The sequence below is a fragment of the Mobula hypostoma genome, unplaced genomic scaffold (genome assembly GCF_963921235.1).
Source record: "Mobula hypostoma unplaced genomic scaffold, sMobHyp1.1 scaffold_108, whole genome shotgun sequence".
NCBI lineage: Eukaryota > Metazoa > Chordata > Chondrichthyes > Myliobatiformes > Myliobatidae > Mobula > Mobula hypostoma.
Window position 1 is genome coordinate 150215 of NW_026948197.1, and position 18864 is coordinate 169078.

Here is an 18864-nt window from a genome sequence, read left to right on the forward strand (position 1 = left end):
CCGGTTAGAAGAGTGGGCTGAAAGATGGCAGATGGAGTTTAATGCTGATAAATGTGAGGTGCTACATTTTGGTAGGACTAATCAAAATAGGACATACATGGTAAATGGTAGGGCATTGAGGAATGCAGTAGAACAGAGGGATCTAGGAATAATGGTGCATAGTTCCCTGAAGGTGGGATCTCATGTAGATAGGGTGGTGAAGAAAGCTTTTGGTTTGCTGGCCTTTATAAATCAGAGCATTGAGTATAGGAGTTGGGATGTAATGTTGAAATTGTACAAGGCATTGGTGAGGCCAAATTTGGAGTATTGTGTACAGTTCTGGTCTCTGAATTATAGGAAAGATGTCAACAAAATTGAGAGAGTACAGAGAAGATTTACTAGAATGTTACCTGGGTTTCAGCACCTAAGTTACAGAGAAAGGTTGAACAAGTTAGGCCTTTTCTTTGGAGCGCAGAAGGTTGAGGGGGGACTTGATAGAGGTATTTAAAATTATGAGGGGGACTGATAGAGTTGACGTGGATAGGCTTTTTCCATTGAGAGTGGGGGAGATTCAAACAAGAGGACATGAGTTGAGAGTTAAAGGGCAAAAGTTTAGGGGTAACACGAGGGGGAACTTCTTTACTCAGAGAGTGGTGGCTGTGTGGAACGAGAAGTGGTTGGGGCAGGTTCGATGTTGTCATTTAAAGTTAAATTGGATAGATATATGGACAGGGAAGGAATGGAGGGTTACGGGCTGAGTGCAGGTCGGTGGGACTGGGTGAGAGTAAGAGTTCGGCACAGACTAGAAGGGCCGAGATGGCCTGTTTCCGTGCTGTGATTGTTATATGGTTATATCGTATCCATGCACTTGCCACTCTCTACGTAAAAAACTTACCCCTGACATCTCCTCTGTACCTGCTCCCCAGCACATTAAACCTGTGCCCTCTTGTGGCAGCCATTTCAGCCCTGGGAAAAAGCCTCTGACTATCCACACGATCAATGCCTCTCATCAGCTTATACACCTCAATCAGGTCACCTCTCATCCTCCGTCACTGAAGGAGAAAAGGCCGTGTTTTCATAAGGCATGCTCCCCAATCCAGGCAACATCCTTATAAATCTCCTCTGCACCCTCTCTAATCCAGGCAGCATCCTGGTGAATCTCCTCTGCACCTTCTCTAATCCAGACAGCATCCTGGTGAATCTTCTCTGCACCCTCTCTAATCCAGGCAACATCATGGTCAATCTCCTCTGCACCCTCTCTAATCCAGGCAGCATCCTGGTGAAACTCCTCTGCACCCTCTCTAATCCAGGCAGCATCCTGGTGAATCTCCTCTGCACCCTCTCTAATCCAGGCAGCATCCTGGTGAATCTCCTCTGCACCCTCTCTAATCCAGGCAGCGTCCTGGTGAATCTCCTCTGCACCCTCTCTAATCCAGACAGCATCCTTGTTAATCTCCTCTGCACCCTCTCTAATCCAGACAGCATCCTGGTGAATCTCCTCTGCACCCTCTCTAATCCAGACAGCACCCTGGTCAATCTCCTCTGCACCCTCTCTAATCCAGGCAGCATCCTGGTCAATCTCTTCTGCACCCTCTCGAATCCAGGCAGCATCCTGGTGAATCTCCTCTGCACCCTCTCTAATCCAGGCAGCACCCTGGTCAATCTCCTCTGCACCCTCTCTAATCCAGGCAGCATCCTGGTCAATCTCCTCTGCACCCTCTCTAATCCAGGCAGCATCCTGGTCAATCTCCTCTGCACCCTCTCTTATCTGGGCAGCGTCCTGGTGAATCTCCTCTGCACCCTCTCTAATCCAGGCAGCGTCCTGGTGAATCTCCTCTGCACCCTCTCTAATCCAGGCAGCATCCTGGTGAATCTCCTCTGCACCCTCTCTAATCCAGGCAGCATCCTGTTGAATCTCCTCTGCCCCCTCTCTGAAGCCTGTCTGCTTGTACAGATGATATTTTTGTGTTCTATCGCTGGGCAGCAGTGAACCGTCTGATTGGCCTGCCCTAGTTCTCTTTGGGAGCTCGTTGACTTGATCAGCATTTCTGATCTGGCGATAGTTCACGGATTGCATTTAATAAAAAAAAACACGTCCTGAATCGTGGGAAGTTCACGACTACAGATGCACTGGGCTGTCCGCACCACTCTCTGCAGAGTCTTGCAATCGAGGGAGGTACTGTTCCCGTACCAGGCAGTCATGATGCTCTCAATTGTGCCCCTGTAGAAAGTTCTGAGGATTTGTGGGGTCCAAACCAAGCTTCCTCAACCGTCTGAGGTGAAAGAGAATTCACATGAGATTCCACCTTCAGGGAACTATGCACCATTATTCCTAGATCCCTCTGTTCTACTGCATTCTTCAATGCCCTACCATTTACCATGTATGTCCTATTTTGATTAGTCCTACCAAAATGTAGCACCTCACATTTATCAGCATTAAACTCCATCTGCCATCTTTCAGCCCACTCTTCTAACCGGCCTAAATCTCTCTGCATTCATTACTTCATTATCCACAACTCCACCTATCTTAGTATCATCTGCAGAGAAGGTTTACTAGAATGTTACTTGGATTTCATCCCCTAAGTTACAGAGAAAGGTTGAAGAAGTTGGGTCTTTATTCCTTGGAACGTAGAAGGTTGAGGGGGGACTTGATAGAGGTGTTTAAAATTATGAGGGGGATTGATAGAGTTGACGTGGATAGGCTTTTTCCATTGAGAGTGGGGGAGATTCAAACAAGAGGACATGAGTTGAGAGTTAAAGGGCAAAAGTTTAGGGGTAACACGAGGGGGAACTTCTTTACTCAGAGAGTGGTGGCTGTGTGGAACGAGAAGTGGTTGGGGCAGGTTCGATGTTGTCGTTTAAAGTTAAACTGGATAGATATATGGACAGGAAAGGAACGGAGGGTTATGGGCTGAGTGCGGGTCAGTGGGACTGGGTGAGAGTAAGAGTTCGGCACGGACTAGAAGGGCCGAGATGGCCTGTTTCCGTGCTGGATTTGTTATATGGTTGTATGCTTATGTATTTGAGCTATGCCTAGCCACACAGTCAGGTGTATACAGAGAGTAGAGCAGGCAAGTCAGTGTACGGCCGGCCCTCCTTATCCACGAGTTCCGCAGGCGCGAATTCAACCGGCCGCGGGTCGAGAAAGCCCGGAAGTGCTCTTCCAGTACTTTCCTTCTCATTATTCCCTAAACAATGCGGTATAACAACTATTTTACATAGCATTTACATTGCATTAGGTACTATAAGTAATCTAGAGATGATTTAAAGCATACGGGAGGATGCGCGTAGGTTATCGTGGATCGGGGAAAAAAAAACGGAAGTTCTCTTAAAGTCGGAACGGGTACATCCGGTATTACTTTAGCGTCAGTTAGTCAAACGTTTGTCTTAGTATATAGTGTATATTTTACCTTTCTGTGCATATAAAACCATAGAAAAACTACACAGAAACAGGCCCTTCGGCCCTTCTTGGCTGTGCCGAACCATTTTCTGCCTAGTCCCACTGACCTGCATACGGACCATATCCCTCCATACACCTCCCATCCATGCATCTGTCCAATTTATTCTTAAATGTTAAAAAAGAACTCGCATTCACCACCTCGTCTGGCAGCTCATTCCATACTCCCACCACTCTCTGTGTGAAGAAGCCCCCTCTAATGTTCCCTTTAAACTTTCCCCACCTCACCCTTAACCCATGTCCTCTATTTTTTTCCTCCCCTTGCCTCAGTGGAAAAAGCCTGCTTGCATTCACTCTATCTATACCCATCATAATTTTAAACACCTCTGTCAAATCTCTCCTCATTCTTCTACGCTCCAGGGAATAAAGTCCTAACCTATTCAACCTTTCTCTGTAACTGAGTTTCTCAAGTCCCGGCAACATCCTTGTAAACCTTCTCTGCACTCTTTCAACCTTTTTAATATCCTTCCTGTAATTTGGTGACCAAAACTGAACACAATACTCCAGATTCGGCCTCACCAATGCCTTATACAACCTCATCATAACCTTCCAGCTCTTATACTCAATACTTTGATTAATAAAGGCCAATGTACCAAAAGCTCTCTTTACGACCCCATCTACCTGTGACGGCACTTTTAGGGAATTTTGTATCTGTATTCCCAGATCCCTCTGTTCCACTGCACTCCTCAGTGCCTTACCATTAACCCTCTATGTTCTACCTTGGTTTGTCCTTCCAACGTGCAATACCTCACACTTGTTTGTATTAAACTCCATCTGCCATTTTTCACCCATTTTTCCAGCTGGTCCAAATCCAGCACTGGGCTCGGGAGCGGAAATTCCCGAGTTCGATCCAGTGACAGATCGCTCCCGAGCGCGCTTTCCATCCGTGCCGGGTTGATGTGGAGGATCAAAAACCCCAAAACCCGATAATTAAACCACTGCGTTGCCAAGTAATAATTGTAGCTTCAATCGGGGCAGGAGTTTCCTCATTTTATCCTTTAGAATTGATCCGATCGTCGACCGACTGTAGCCTAAGGCTTTGCCAGTGACCGATGGCGTTTCGCCTCTTTCCGATCGCTTTATTATTCCCGTTTTATTTTAAATCGCGGTGGTGATTATTTTCGCGAACAGAAACACTGCGGATTCCAGAGCTCCGCCGCCGGGTCCTAATGCCCGCAGCGCTGAGACAGGTTGAATAAGGTCCGGGTTCCCGCTGGGTCCTAAGGTCCACCGTACTGAGACAGGTGGAATACGGGACTTGAGCATCCGCGTCTTTTGGTATCCGCGAGAGGTCCCGGAAACGATCCCTCGGGGAGAAGGAGGGCCGGCTGTAGTTGTGGGGGTTGGGGAGGGCACTCGAGGGGGTCACGGTGGCGAGGGAGGTGCCTGAAGACTGCTCCCGATTTGCCGTTGCAGGGCGCGATATGGTCGTGGCGGTCAACTGCTCGGGCAGCTTGCGGACGCGCTGTCAGTGTCGCCCGGGATACCACTGCGCGGGAGGCCTCGAGTGTACGGACTGCGAGGCCCACTCCCTCTGCGGGCCGGGCCGACAGATGACCCAGCCAGGTAACATGGGCCCCCCAACCCCTGGATCAGATCCCAGCCTGTAACCCACTCCCGGGGATCAGTTATTCTATATATAAACCCCCTGAACCGCTGGATCAGATCCCAGTCTGTAACCCACTCCCGAGGATCTGTTATTCTATGTATAACCCCCCCAAACCCCTGGATCAGATCCCAGCCTGTAACCCACTCCCGGGGATCAGTTATTCTATATATAAACCCCCTGAACCCCTGGATTAGATCCCAGTCTGTAACCCACTCCTAGGGATCTGTTATTCTATATATAAACCCCCCAAACCCCTGGGTTAGATCCCAGTCTGTAACCCACTCCCGGGGATCTGTTATTCTATATATAAATCCCTCGATCCCTGGATTAGATCCAGCCTGTAACCCACTCCCGGGGATCTGTTATTCTATATATAAACCCTCCTGAACCCCTGGATTAGATCCCAGCCTGTAACCCACTCCCGGGGATCTGTTATTCTATATATAAACCCCTCGATCCCTGGATTAGATCCAGCCTGTAACCCACTCCCGGGGATCTGTTATTCTATATATAAACCCTCCTGAACCCCTGGATTAGATCCCAGCCTGTAACCCACTCCCGGGGATCTGTTATTCTATATATAAACACCCCTCGACCCCTGGATTAGATCCCAGCCTGTAACCCACTCCCGGGGATCGATTATACAAAATCTAGCCCAGCAAGGAGATCTGATCATGTTTTACCCGTTTCTTCGCTTCAGGAACGTCTTTGCGAGATACTCAATGTGGGAAATGCCCTCCGGGGACATTTAAACCTGCCTCTTCGCTGGAGCCCTGTCAGAATCACACCAAGTAAGTGGTCTCAGGTTTATGAAGCATCTGTCTGTCTGTCTGTCTCTGATCCAGGCCTTATAACTCTCTACCTCTGACTCCCCCCCACCCCCCGTCTCTCCCACTCCCGACATCGAGCACAGATGCAGGGCGCAAGGTTTGTTGGAAATCGCCCCGGGGACCGACGTTTCAGATGCAGAGTGCGGGCCGACTCCCACGAACTCGCCACTCAGCGTCGCACCGGTGACCCCCAAAAAATCGGAACAGCTGGAGATGGACGGTAAGGAGGGAGATTCGCTCTGTGTCTGACCCCGGGAGTGTGTGATGGGACGGTGTGGAGGGAGATTCACTCTGTGTCCGACCCCGGGAGTGTGTGTTGGGACGGTGTGGAGGGAGATTCACTCTGTGTCTGACCCCGGGAGTGTGTGATGGTACAGTGTGGAGGGAGATTCACTCTGTGTCTGACCCCAGGAGTGTGTGATGGGATGGTGTGGAGGGAGATTCACTGTGTGTCTGACCCCGGAAGTGTGTGATGGGACGGTGCGGAGGGAGATTCACTGTGTGTCTGACCCCGGGAGTGTGTGATGGGACGGTGCGGAGAGAGATTCACTCTGTGTCTGACCCCGGGAGTGTGTGACGGGACGGTGTGGAGGGAGATTCACTCTGTGTCTGACCCCGGGAGTGTGTGATGGGACGGTGTGGAGGGAGATTCACTCTGTGTCTGACCCCGGGAGTGTGTGATGGGACGGTGCGGAGGGAGATTCACTCTGTGTCTGACCCCGGGGGTGTGTGATGGGACCGTGTGGAGGGAGATTCACTCTGTGTCTGACCCCGGGGGTGTGTGATGGGACGGTGTGGAGGGAGATTCACTCTGTGTCTGACGCCGGGAGTGTGTGACGGGACGGTGTGGAGGGAGATTCACTCTGTGTCTGACCCCGGGGGTGTGTGATGGGACGGTGTGGAGGGAGATTCACTCTGTGTCTGACGCTGGGAGTGTGTGACGGGACGGTGTGGAGGGAGATTCACTCTGTGTCTGACCCCGGGGGTGTGTGATGGGACGGTGTGGAGGGAGATTCACTCTGTGTCTGACCCCGGGGGTGTGTGATGGGACGGTGCGGAGGGAGATTCACTCTGTGTCTGACCCCGGGAGTGTGTGATGGGACCGTGTGGAGGGTCCGTTAATCAGCCCTGCGATCTCCCTGCAGGACGGAGCATCCTTATCCCGGTGTTGATCGTGTCTACGCTCTCCCTCTGTTCGTTTATCATCCTTCTGCTGCTTGGGTTCAGGCGGAGGTTTGTCGCAGGTGAGTTCAGGTTTTGGGGCTCTGCTGGGATGCTATCAGTTGCCTTTCGGAGATCTGCATTTCCCTGGGGTTGGGTGCCTGCTGGTGTGATGCTGGGTTTCCCGGGGAAAGTTGGGTCTTTGGGATAGTGACAACAGACAACAGGTGCAGGAGTAGGCCATTCGGCCCTTCGAGCCAGCACCGCCATTCACTGTGATCATGACTGATCATTCACAATCAGTATCCAGTTCCTGCCTTATCCCCATAACCTCTGATTCCGCTATCTTTAAGAGCTCTATTCATCTCTTTCTTGAAAGCATCCAGAGACTTGGCCTCCACAGCCTTCTGGGGCAGAGCATTCCACATATCCACCACTCTCTGGGTGAAAAAGTTTTTCCTCAACTCTGTTCTAAATGGCCGACCCCTTATTCTTAAACTGTGGCCTCTGGTTCTGGACTCACCCATCAGCGGGAACATGCTTCCTGCCTCCAGCGTGTCCAATCCCTTAATAATCTTTTATGTTTCAATCTGATCCCCTCTCAGCCTTCTAAATTCCAGAGTATACAAGCCCAGTCGCTCCAATCATTCAACATATGACAGTCCCACCACCCCGGGAATTAACCTTGTGAACCTACGCTACACTCCCTCAATAGCAAGAATGTCCTTCCTCAAATTTGGAGACCAAAACTGCACACAGTACTCCAGGTGTGGTCTCACCAGGGCCCTGTACAGCTGCAGAAGGACCTCTTTGCTCTTATACTCAATTCCCCTTGTTATGAAGGCCAGCATGCCATTAGCTTTCTTCACTGCCTGCTGTACTTGCATGCTTGCTTTCAGTGACTGATGTACAAGAACACCTAGATCTCATTGTGCTTCCCCTTTTCCTAACTTGACTCCATTTAGATAATAATTTGCCTTCCCGTTCTTACCACCAAAGTGGATAACCTCACATTTATCCACATTAAACTGCATCTGCCACGCATCTGCCCACTCACCCAGCCTGTCCAAGTCACCCTGCATTATCACGACATCCTCCTCACATTTCACACTGCCGCTTGGGAGAGTTGTGTCCGTTAGATTTCACGGCATCTCTGCTGGTCCGTTGCACGGTCAGCCAGTGAACATTGGGTCGTTGAGATTCTGCTGGGATTTCTTATGTTTGACCGTTTGCTGGGAATGTACTGGGCCTGCTGGTGAACGTGGGGTTTTCGGGGTTTTGCCGGATTATTTTTTCTTTGTTTCCTGCTTTGAGTTTTGAGCTGGGAGCCTCGTGTTTCTGTTCGGAGTTTTGGCGCTGCTGGGGTTGTTGGGCGTTTCGGGTGCTGCTGGAACATTGTGTCTTGGTTTTCCGCTGAGTAGTGGCACCTCTGCTGGGATTTCCATTTCGCTTCTGTGGTTGTTGTGACTACTGGCTCCGCCGGACATCAGGGAAAATCGACTTTACTGGGAGTGTTGTGTCTTTGGGGAGTTTGCGTCTTCTCTGCTGGGGTGGTGTTTGGTCTGCTGGGATTGAGCTGGGTCTGCTGGGAGTGTTGCGTCTAGGAGTTTGTTGGGTCTACTGGGACTGCTGTGTCTTTAGAAGTTTGTGTCTTCTCTGCTGGGGTGGTGTTTGGTCTGCTGGGATTGAGTTATGCCTTTGGGACTTTGTGTTCTGTGCTGGGGTGGTGCTTGGTCTGCTGGGAGTGTTGCATCTAGGAGTTTGTTGGGTCTGCTGGGAGTGTGTTGGGTCTACTGGGACTGCTGTGTCTTTGGAAGTTTGTGTCTTCTCTGCTGGAATTGGGTTGTGCCTTTATAAATTTGTGTGTTCTGTGCTAGGGTGGTGTTTGGTCTGCTGGGATTGTGTTGGGTCTCCTGGGAGTGTTGTGTCTTTAGGAGCTTGTGTGTTCTGTACTGGGATAGAAACATAGAAAATAGGTGCAGGAGTAGGCCATTCGGCCCTTCGAGCCTGCACCGCCATTCAGTATGATCAAGGCTGATCATCCAACTCCTGCCTTCCCTCCATACCCCCTGATCCCCGTAGCCACAAGGGCCATATCTAACTCCCTCTTAAATATAGCCAATGAACTGGCCTCAACTGTTCCCTGTGGCAGAGAATTCCACAGATTCACCACTCTCTGTGTGAAGAAGCTTTTCCTCATCTCGGTCCTAAAAGGCTTCCCTCTTATCCTCAAACTGTGACCCCTCGTTCTGGACTTCCCCAACATCGGGAACAATCTTCCTGCATTGTGTTGGCTCTGCTGGGAGTGTTGTGTCTAGCAGTTTGTTGGGTCTGCTGGGAGTGCTGTGTCTTTAGGAGTTTGTGTCTTCTCTGCTGGGATGGTGTTTGGTCTGCTGGGATTGTGTTGGGTCTGCTGGGATTGCTTTGTCTCCAGGATTCTGATGGGGCATCGCTTCTGGAGGATCTAAAGATTACAATTGTTCTGGTTCTGTGAGACCATAAGATATAGGGGTAGAAGTAGGCCATTCGGCCCATCGAGTCTGCCCGGCCATTCAATCATTGGCTGATCCACTTCATCCAGTCATCCCCACTCCCCTGCTTTCACCCCATACCCTTTGATGCCCTGGCTAATCAGGAACCTATCTATCTCTGACTTAAATGCACCCAATGACTTGGCCTCCACAGCCGCTCGTGGCAACAAATTCCACAGATTTACCACCCTCTGACTAAAGTAATTTCCCCACATCTCTGTTCTTAATGGACGTCCTTCAATCCTGAAGTCCTGCCCCCTTGTCCTAGACTCCCCCACCACGGGAAATAACTTTGCCATATCTAATCTGTTCAGGCCTTTTAACATTCGGAACATTTCTATGAGGTCTCACCTCATTCTCCTGAACTCCAGGCAATACAGTCCAAGAGCGGACAAACGTTCCTCATATGTTAACCCTCTCACTCCCCGGAATCATTCTAGTGAATCTTCTCTGTACCCTCTCCAACGTCAGCACATCCTTTCTTAAATAAGGAGACCAAAACTGCCCACAGTACTCCAAGTGAGGTCTCACCAGCACCTTTTAGAGCCTCAACATCACATCCCTGCTCCTATACTCTATTCCTCGAGAAATGAATGCCAACATTGCATTCGCCTTCTTCACTACCGACTCAACCTGGAGGTTCACCTTAAGGGTATCCTGTTCGAGGACTCCCAAGTCCCGTTGCATCTCAGAACTTTGAATTCTCTCCCCATCTAAATAATAGTCTGCCCATTTATTTCTTCCACCAAAGTGCATGACCATACACTTTCCAACATTGTATTTCATTTGCCACTTCTTTGCCCATTCCCCTAAGTCCCTCTGCAGGCTCTCTGTGCTGGGATTTTTAGTTTTGCTGGGAAATGTGTCTTTAGGTTTCTGCTGGGTTTGCCGGGACCATGCCAGGGTCTCTGGAGGACCCCAGGGCTCCTGGGGAGACCCCCGGATTGTTTGCGGATCTCTGCTGGGCATGTGGCCTCGCCTGGGATTGTCTGGGGTCTCTGCTGGGGTTGAGGGCGTGGTCTGCTGGGATCCGTGGCTGGTCTGTGCGCGGCTAAGTTCCCGGCTGGTGTTAAATTGCACCTCTGCCGTGGGGAGGGTGAACTGGCTTGTGGGGCGACTGGGGTTTGCTGGGAGTGTTAGGAATCTGCTGGGATGCTTTGCTGTGCTGGGGGGGGGGGAGAGCAGGGATGTGGTGGTCTACAGAGGGAATCTGGGCATTGTGTCTGAGCTGGGGAGGGGGGTGCAGGGTGAGTGGTGGTGGGTGGCTGGGGGCGCGGTGTGCTGGTTGTGCTGGATCCTGCCTTGACTGCAAGAGCCTTGTGTGGGTCTGCTGGGGCTGTGCTGGTTTCTGCTGGTTTCCAGCACCCTCCAAAACCCCTCACTCATCCCTACGCCTCTCTTTCAGGGAGGGCAGAGAAGATTCAGGTAGGAGACAAAGGGAACGGTCGGTCTCTCACGCCCTGCCTCATCTGGGGGGGCCCCTCAACTTTACCCGCCTCTCGTGCTCCCCTCACCCTCGGGTCCTCGCGCTACCTCCCGCACCATCGGACCCTCGCGCTCCCTCCTCTCCCTCGGAACCTCGTGCTCCCTCCCCCGCTCCCTCGGGCCCTCGCGCTCCCTCCCCCGCTCCCTCGGGCCCTCGCGCTACCTCCCGCACCATCGGACCCTCGCGCTCCCTCCTCTCCCTCGGAACCTCTCGCTCCCCCCCCCGCTCCCTCGGGCCCTCGCGCTCCCTCGGGCCCTCGCGCTCCGTCTCCCCGCTCCCTCGGGCCCTCGCGCTCCGTCTCCCCGCTCCCTCTCCCCGCTCCCTCGGGGCCTCGCGCTCCCTCCCCCCGCTCCCTCGGGGCCTCGGCTCCCTCGGGGCCTCGCGCTCCCTCCCCCCGCTCCCTCGGGCCCTCGCGCTCCCTCCCCCCGCTCCCTCGGGCCCTCGCGCTCCCTCGGGCCCTCGCGCTCCCTCTCCCCGCTCCCTCGGGCCCTCGCGCTCCCTCTCCCCGCTCCCTCGGGCCCTCGCGCTCCCTCTCCCCGCTCCCTCGGGCCCTCGCGCTCCCTCTCCCCGCTCCCTCGGGCCCTCGCGCTCCCTCTCCCCGCTCCCTCGGGCCCTCGCGCTCCCTCCCCCCGCTCCCTCGGGCCCTCGCGCTCCCTCCCCCCGCTCCCTCGGGCCCTCGCGCTCCCTCCCCCCGCTCCCTCGGGCCCTCGCGCTCCCTCCCCCCGCTCCCTCGGGCCCTCGCGCTCCCTCCCCCCGCTCCCTCGGGCCCTCGCGCTCCCTCCCCCCGCTCCCTCGGGCCCTCGCGCTCCCTCTCCCCGCTCCCTCGGGCCCTCGCGCTCCCTCTCCCCGCTCCCTCGGGCCCTCGCGCTCCCTCTCCCCGCTCCCTCGGGCCCTCGCGCTCCCTCTCCCCGCTCCCTCGGGCCCTCGCGCTCCCTCTCCCCGCTCCCTCGGGCCCTCGCGCTCCCTCTCCCCGCTCCCTCGGGCCCTCGCGCTCCCTCTCCCCGCTCCCTCGGGCCCTCGCGCTCCCTCCCGCACTCCCTCGGGGCCTCGCGCTCCCTCCCCCCAGCTCCCCCGGGCCCTCGCGTTCCCTCCCCCAGCTCCCCCGGGCCCTCGCGCTCCCTCCCCCAGCTCCCCCGGGCCCTCGCGCTCCCTCCCCCAGCTCCCCCGGGCCCTCGCGCTCCCTCCCCCAGCTCCCCCGGGCCCTCGCGCTCCCTCCCCCAGCTCCCCCGGGCCCTCGCGCTCCCTCCCCCAGCTCCCCCGGGCCCTCGCGCTCCCTCCCCCAGCTCCCCCGGACCCTCGCGCTCCCTCCCCCCGCTCCCCCGGGCCCTCGTGCCCCCCCTCGATCCCTCTTGCGCACACCCTGGGCCCCCTCATTTCCCCATTGCACCCACCCCGTCCCAACCCTGCCGTTATCCCCTCCCCCAGTACCCCTCGCCCCGTCCCCCTCGAACTCCCACCTACCTCCCCTCAACCCCTCTCTCACTTTGCCGGCGTCCACATCTTCCCTCATTATTCAAGATGCCTCCCCGTCTGACCCTTGCCCTCCCACCCCCACTCCCACCCGCGTACGTCCGCTCCACAGTCGCCGGCAGACGCGGACCAGACGAGCATGGAGTCGGATCGCCCGCTGCTGGGCGGGGCAGACGCTCTCCACGAGCCCCGCAGACGGGTGGACGGCGGGCTCCAGCAGCAGGCCGCCGGACAGCGGGAGAGCCAGCAGACGCAGAGGCAGACGGCGGCTGAGGCCAAGCCCGGGGGTGACGGCGCGTCGGCGGGATGTCCCGCCCAGGCGGGGTCCTCTCCCCCTCTGCAGGGGCAGGCCAGGGGCTTGCTGGGCCTGAAAGGTAAGACCCCATGACCTTCACCCCTCTCCCCCTCCCTCCCCTCCTCTGAAACTGCCCCCCGCTCTCTAAATCTCCATTCTTGTCCATCCATCCCAGAATCTTCCCAAATCGTCCACCAGCCGTCTCCAAATATCACCCTCCCCCCCATTTCTGTCTGCAAATCTCTCTCCCCCGTCCGACACTAAATCTCTCCCCCCGTCCGTCTCTGAACCTCCCCCCCCAGTCCATCCCCCAATCTCTCCCCCCCCAGTCCATCCCCCAATCTCTCCCCCCCCAGTCTGTCCCCCAACCTCCCCCCGTCTGTCTCTGAACCTCTCCCCCCAGTCTGTCCCCAACCTCCTCCCCCAGTCCGTTCCCCCAACCACCTCCTCCCCCAGTCCGTCCCCCAATCACCTCCTCCCCCCAGTCCGTCCCCCAACCTCCCCCCCAGTCCATTCCCCAACCTCCCCCCAGTCCGTCCCCCAACCTCCCCCCCAGTCTGTCTCTGAACCTCTCCCCCAGTCCATCCCCCAATCTCTCCCCCCCCAGTCCGTCCCCCAATCTCTCCCCCCCAGTCCGTCCCCCAATCTCCCCCCCAGTCCATTCCCCAACCTCCCCCCCCAGTCTGTCCCCCAACCTCCCCCCCGTCCGTCTCTGAACCTCTCCCCCAGTCTGTCCCCCAACCTCCTCCTCCCCCCCCCGCAGTCCGTCCCCCAACCTCCTCCTCCCCCCCGCAGTCCGTCCCCGAACCACCTCTCCCGCCCCGTCCATCCCTGAATCTCCTCCCCCCACCCCCGTCCGTCTGTCCATTTCTGATTCTCGCTGCCTTTCTAATTCCCTCTGGATTTTCTCCCCCCGCAGCCTGCCACGTGAACACTCTCAACTCCAACCTGACGGTGCACGGACCCCTCTACATCTACAACGGGGACCCGGCCCCCGCACCGGCTAGTCCCGCGGGGTCGGACCGTGCGCCGCGCCGGGAGACTGGGGCCAGCGCGCCGCTGGGAGGGGTGCCCGTGTCGGCCTCCCCCGAGCAGGAGACGGGCGAGGATCCCGTCCAGGACTGTAGGACTGCCCGTCCGGGACACCCGTTTGTGGGGGTGACCGAGCCCCAGCAGGAGGTCGGGGAGGGACGGAGTCGGCCCCCCGCAGACCACGGGGGATCTCCTCCCGCACCGACTCTCCCTCACCCACTGAATCCCCTCCTACAGATGCTTCCCCCCATCACCGACTATCTCCCCCACCCACAGAATCCCCTTTCATAGCCCGCTAACACTCCTCCCGTCACCCTCTCTCCCTGCACCCACCAAATCCCCTCCCCCAGTCCACAGACACTCCCCCGTCACCCTCCACCCTCCGAATCCCCTCCCCCACAGCCCACAGACACTCCCCCGTCACCCTTTCTCCCTGCACCCACCAAATCCCCTCCCACACAGTCCACAGACACTCCCCCGTCACCCTCTCTCCCCACCCTCCGAATCCCCTCCCCCACAGTCCACAGACACTCCCCCCGTCACCCTCTCTCCCTGCACCCACCAAATCCCCTCCCACACAGTCCACAGACACTCCCCCGTCACCCTCTCTCCCCACCCTCCGAATCCCCTCCCCCACAGTCCACAGACACTCCCCCCATCACCCTCTCTCCCCACCCTCCAAATCCCCTCCCACACAGTCCACAGACACTCCCCCATCACCCTCTCTCCCCACCCTCCAAATCCCCTCCCCCACAGTTCAGACACTCCCCCGTCACCCTCTCTCCCCACCCTCCGAATCCCCTCCCCCACAGTCCACAGACACTCCCCGTCACCCTCTCTCCCTCCACCCTCCGAATCCCCTCCCCCACAGCCCACAGACACTCCCCCGTCACCCTTTCTCCCTGCACCCACCAAATCCCCTCCCACACAGTCCACAGACACTCCCCGTCACCCTCTCTCCCCACCCTCCAAATCCCCTCCCCCACAGTCCACAGACACTCCCCCCATCACCCTCTCTCCCCACCCTCCGAATCCCCTCCCCCACAGTCCACAGACACTCCCCCGTCACCCTCTCCCCCCACCCTCCGAATCCCCTCCCCCACAGTCCACAGACACTCCCCGTCACCCTCTCTCCCCCACCCTCCGAATCCCCTCCCCCACAGTCCACAGACACTCCCCCGTCACCCTCTCCCCCCACCCTCCGAATCCCCTCCCCCACAGTCCACTGACACTCCCCCTGTCACCCTCTCTCCCCCACCCATCCAATCCCCTCCCCCACAGCCCACAGACACTCCCCCGTCACCCTCTCTCCCCCACCCTCCGAATCCCCTCCCCCACAGCCCACTTATACTCCCCCTGTCACCCTCTCTCCCCACCCTACAAATCCCCTCCCCCACAGTCCACAGACACTCCCCCGTCACCCTCTCCCCCCACCCTCCGAATCCCCTCCCCCACAGTCCACTGACACTCCCCCTGTCACCCTCTCTCCCCACCCTACAAATCCCCTCCCACACAGTCCACAGACACTCCCCCGTCACCCTCTCCCCCCACCCTCCGAATCCCCTCCCCCACAGTCCACTGACACTCCCCCTGTCACCCTCTCCCCCACCCATCGAATCCCCTCCCCCACAGTCCACAGACACTCCCCCCGTCACCCTCTCTCCCTCCACCCTCCGAATCCCCTCCCCCACAGTCCACAGACACATCCCCGTCACCCTCTGAATCCCCTCCCCCACAGTCCAGACACTCCCCTGTCACCCTCTCCCCCCACCCATCCAATCCCCTCCCCCACAGTCCACTGATACTCCCCCTGTCACCCTCTCCCCCACCCATCGAATCCCCTCCCCCACAGTCCACTGACACTCCCCCTGTCACCCTCTCCCCCACCCATCGAATCCCCTCCCCCAGTCCAGAGACAATTCCCCCGTCACCCTCTCCCCCCACCCCCGATCACTGGTTATCCGCCTTCCCCCCCAAAACTACCGCAGCAGCCTGTGGGCAGTTGATATCTTGGCTGTTGAAAACGCACCCTTGTACAAAGTCTCTCTGTTTGTAACACTATGATGCATTTGTTAATACAGAATTAATTTATACTGAAAGCTGTCATTTCCCCTGATGCTCTGCTCCTGATCACGATTATGATCCATGTTGTTTTATTTGAGCTGAAACGAATTCTGGCGTGAGGCGAAACAAGTGCCACGCCTGACCCCCCTACGCCTCCTCCCTCGCCACCAGTCGGAGCCCCGAACAGCCCTTCCAGGCGAGGCGACACTTCAGCTCTGAGTCCGTCGGGGTCACATCTACTGTGTCCGGTGCTCCCGGTGCGGCCTCCTGCGACCCGACGTAGATCGGGAGAACGCCTACGCCCCGTCCACCAGAACAGGCGGGATCTCCCAGCGGCTGCCCTTTCTAATTCCACTTCCCATTCCCATTCCGATACGTCCATCCACGTTCCCCCTCCACTGTCGGGACGAGGCCACACTCAGGTTGGAGGGACGACACCTCGTATTCCGTCTGAGTAGCCTCCAACCTGATGGCATGAACATCGATTTCTCAAACTTCCTGGTAATAACCATTCCTCATCCCCCTGTCCCTCTCTCACCTCATCTCCTTGTCTGTCCATCTCCTCCCTGTGGTTCCCCTCCCCCTTTTTCTCTTCCACGGCCTTCTATCCCCACTTGGTAGTGTGGAGGAGCAGAGGGACCTCGGGGTACATGTCCACAGATCCCTGGAAGTTGCCTCACAGGTGGATAGGGTAGTTAAGAAAGCTTATGGGGTGTTAGCTTTCATAAGTCAAGTGATACTTTATTGTCGCCAAACAATTGATACTGGAGCGTACAATCATCACAGCGATATTTGATTCTGCGCTTCCCGCTCCCTGGAGTACAAATCGATAGTAATTATTAAAAATTTAAATTATAAATCATAAATAGAAAATGGGAAGTAAGTTAGTGCAAAAAAACCGAGAGGCGGGTCCGGATATTTGGAGGGGACGGCCCAGATCCGGGTCAGGATCCGCTCAGCAGTCTTATCACAGTCGGAGAGAAGCTGATCCCAAATCTGGGCCGTACGAGTCTTCAAGCTCCTGAGCCTTCTCCCGGAGGGAAGAGGGACGAAGAGTGTGTTGACTGGGTGGGTCGTGTCCTTGATTATCCTGGCAGCACTGCTCCGACAGCGATAGGATGGAGTTTAAGAGTCGCGAGGTAACGATGCGGCTCCGTGAAACTCTGGTTTGGTCGCACTAGGGGTTGGCCCGTCTCCATTCCTCTTGTGATGGACAAGGAGAGGGGAAGTCTTTCTCTCTGACAGTTCTCTCTCCCTCCCCCGTCCCTTCCTCTCCTTCAACCACTCCCACACGCACCGCCTGACTTCCTCACCCGAGAGGCCACAGACGGGGCAGATTGACAAGCGGCTGACGATCAGGGTGCGCGCTTTTCCTACTGCCCTGCTGTCTCCGCGCCCACACGGCCGTGCGTCCGGACCCAGCTCGCTGCTGCTGCCGGCAGAAACTTGGGTGACGACGGGGGAGGCGCACGGGGCCGAGACCGAGCGGTGGCGGCGTCAGCCGGGCCGAAAGGGACTGACTGTGGACTCGGGGAAGGGGCCAGCGAGTGGAACGGGTGAGGCCTGGGATTGTCAACGTCTCTGAGGGTCTACCCCGGGCCCCAACATATTGAAGGAAGTCACGGAGCTCGGGGGGAGGGGGCCTGAGGAGAACGGGCGCAAATTTCTACAGATGTCGGACTGGCTGCCTCACTGTCTGGGACAGGGAGGGTGGGGAGGGGGAGCTCCCGCACAGGGTTGAAGGCTAGCTTTTCCAAAAGCTCCAGTACGTTCTCTTCCACTGGTCGCCGGCCTCCACGCAGAACACGACCCACCGTCTACAACCAGTCTTTTGCCTCCTGTGGGCAAGCCAGTTCTGGATCCACAAACCAATGTCCCCTTGGATCCCACGCCTCCTTCCGTTCTCAATCAGCCTTGCACGGGGTACCTTATCAAATGCCTTGCTGAAATCCATATACACTACATCTACTGCTCTACCTTCATCAATGTGTTTAGTCACATCCTCAAAAAATTCAGTCAGGCTCCTCAGGCCTTTGACAAAACCATGCTGACTATTCCTAATCATATTATGCCTCTCCAAATGTTCATAAATCCTGCCTCTCAGGATCTTTTCCATCAGCTTGCCAACTACTGAAGTAAGACTCACTGGTCTATAATTTCCTGAGCTATCTCTACTCCCTTTCTTGAATAAAGGAACAACATCCGCAACCCTCCAATCCTCCGGAACCTCTCCCGTCCTCATTGATGATGCAAAGATCATCGCCAGAGGCTCGGCAATCTCCTCCCTCGCCTCACACAGCCTGGGGTACATCTTGTCTGGTCCCAGTGACTTATCCAACTTGATGCTTTCCAGCACATCCTCTTTCTTAATATCTACTCTATGTTCGAGCTTTTCAGTCCACTGCAAGTCATCCCTACAATTGCCAAGATCCTTTTCCGTAGTGAATATTGAAGCAACGTACTCATTAAGTACCTCCGCTATCTCCCTCCGGTTCCATACACACTTTCCCACTGTCACACTTGATTGGTCCTATTCTCTCACGCCTTATCCTCTTGCTCATCACATACTTGTAGAATGCCTTGGGGTTTTCCTTAATCCTGCCTGCCAAGGCCTTCTCATGGCCCCTTCTGGCTCTCCTCATTTCCTTCTTAAGCTCCTTCCTGCTAGCCTTATAATCTTCCAGATTCCTACCATCACTTAGTTGTTTGAACCCTCCCCTCAACAATTCCCCTCTGCCATCAGATTTCTGAATGGAGATCCAACCCATGAACACTACCTCACTATTTTTTTACCCTACTTAGTGAATTTAATTTATATACATAGACACACAAATACTGTAACTCACAGTTTTTATGATTGTCGGGAAAAAAAAACCCAAAAAATTTCACAACATATGCCGCTGATGTTAAACCGGATGAAAGGATTTGTGGCTAAATTTGACGATGATAC

General features: G+C 55.8%; 1 protein-coding gene across 1 annotated transcript in view; it reads left to right on the top strand.

The window, feature by feature from the left end:
• Positions 1-14301, top strand: part of LOC134341788 (tumor necrosis factor receptor superfamily member 3-like) — a 30468-nt gene extending 16167 nt beyond the window's left edge. Inside the window, exons 4-10 of the mRNA XM_063039710.1 lie at positions 4853-5002; positions 5746-5836; positions 5959-6095; positions 7021-7119; positions 10973-10992; positions 12636-12897; positions 13738-14301. Of these exons, the coding sequence (XP_062895780.1) occupies positions 4853-5002; positions 5746-5836; positions 5959-6095; positions 7021-7119; positions 10973-10992; positions 12636-12897; positions 13738-14141 (1163 nt within the window). The 3' untranslated portion in view covers positions 14142-14301. The remainder of the gene's footprint in view (positions 1-4852; positions 5003-5745; positions 5837-5958; positions 6096-7020; positions 7120-10972; positions 10993-12635; positions 12898-13737) is intronic.
• The last annotated feature ends 4563 nt before the right edge of the window (positions 14302-18864 follow it).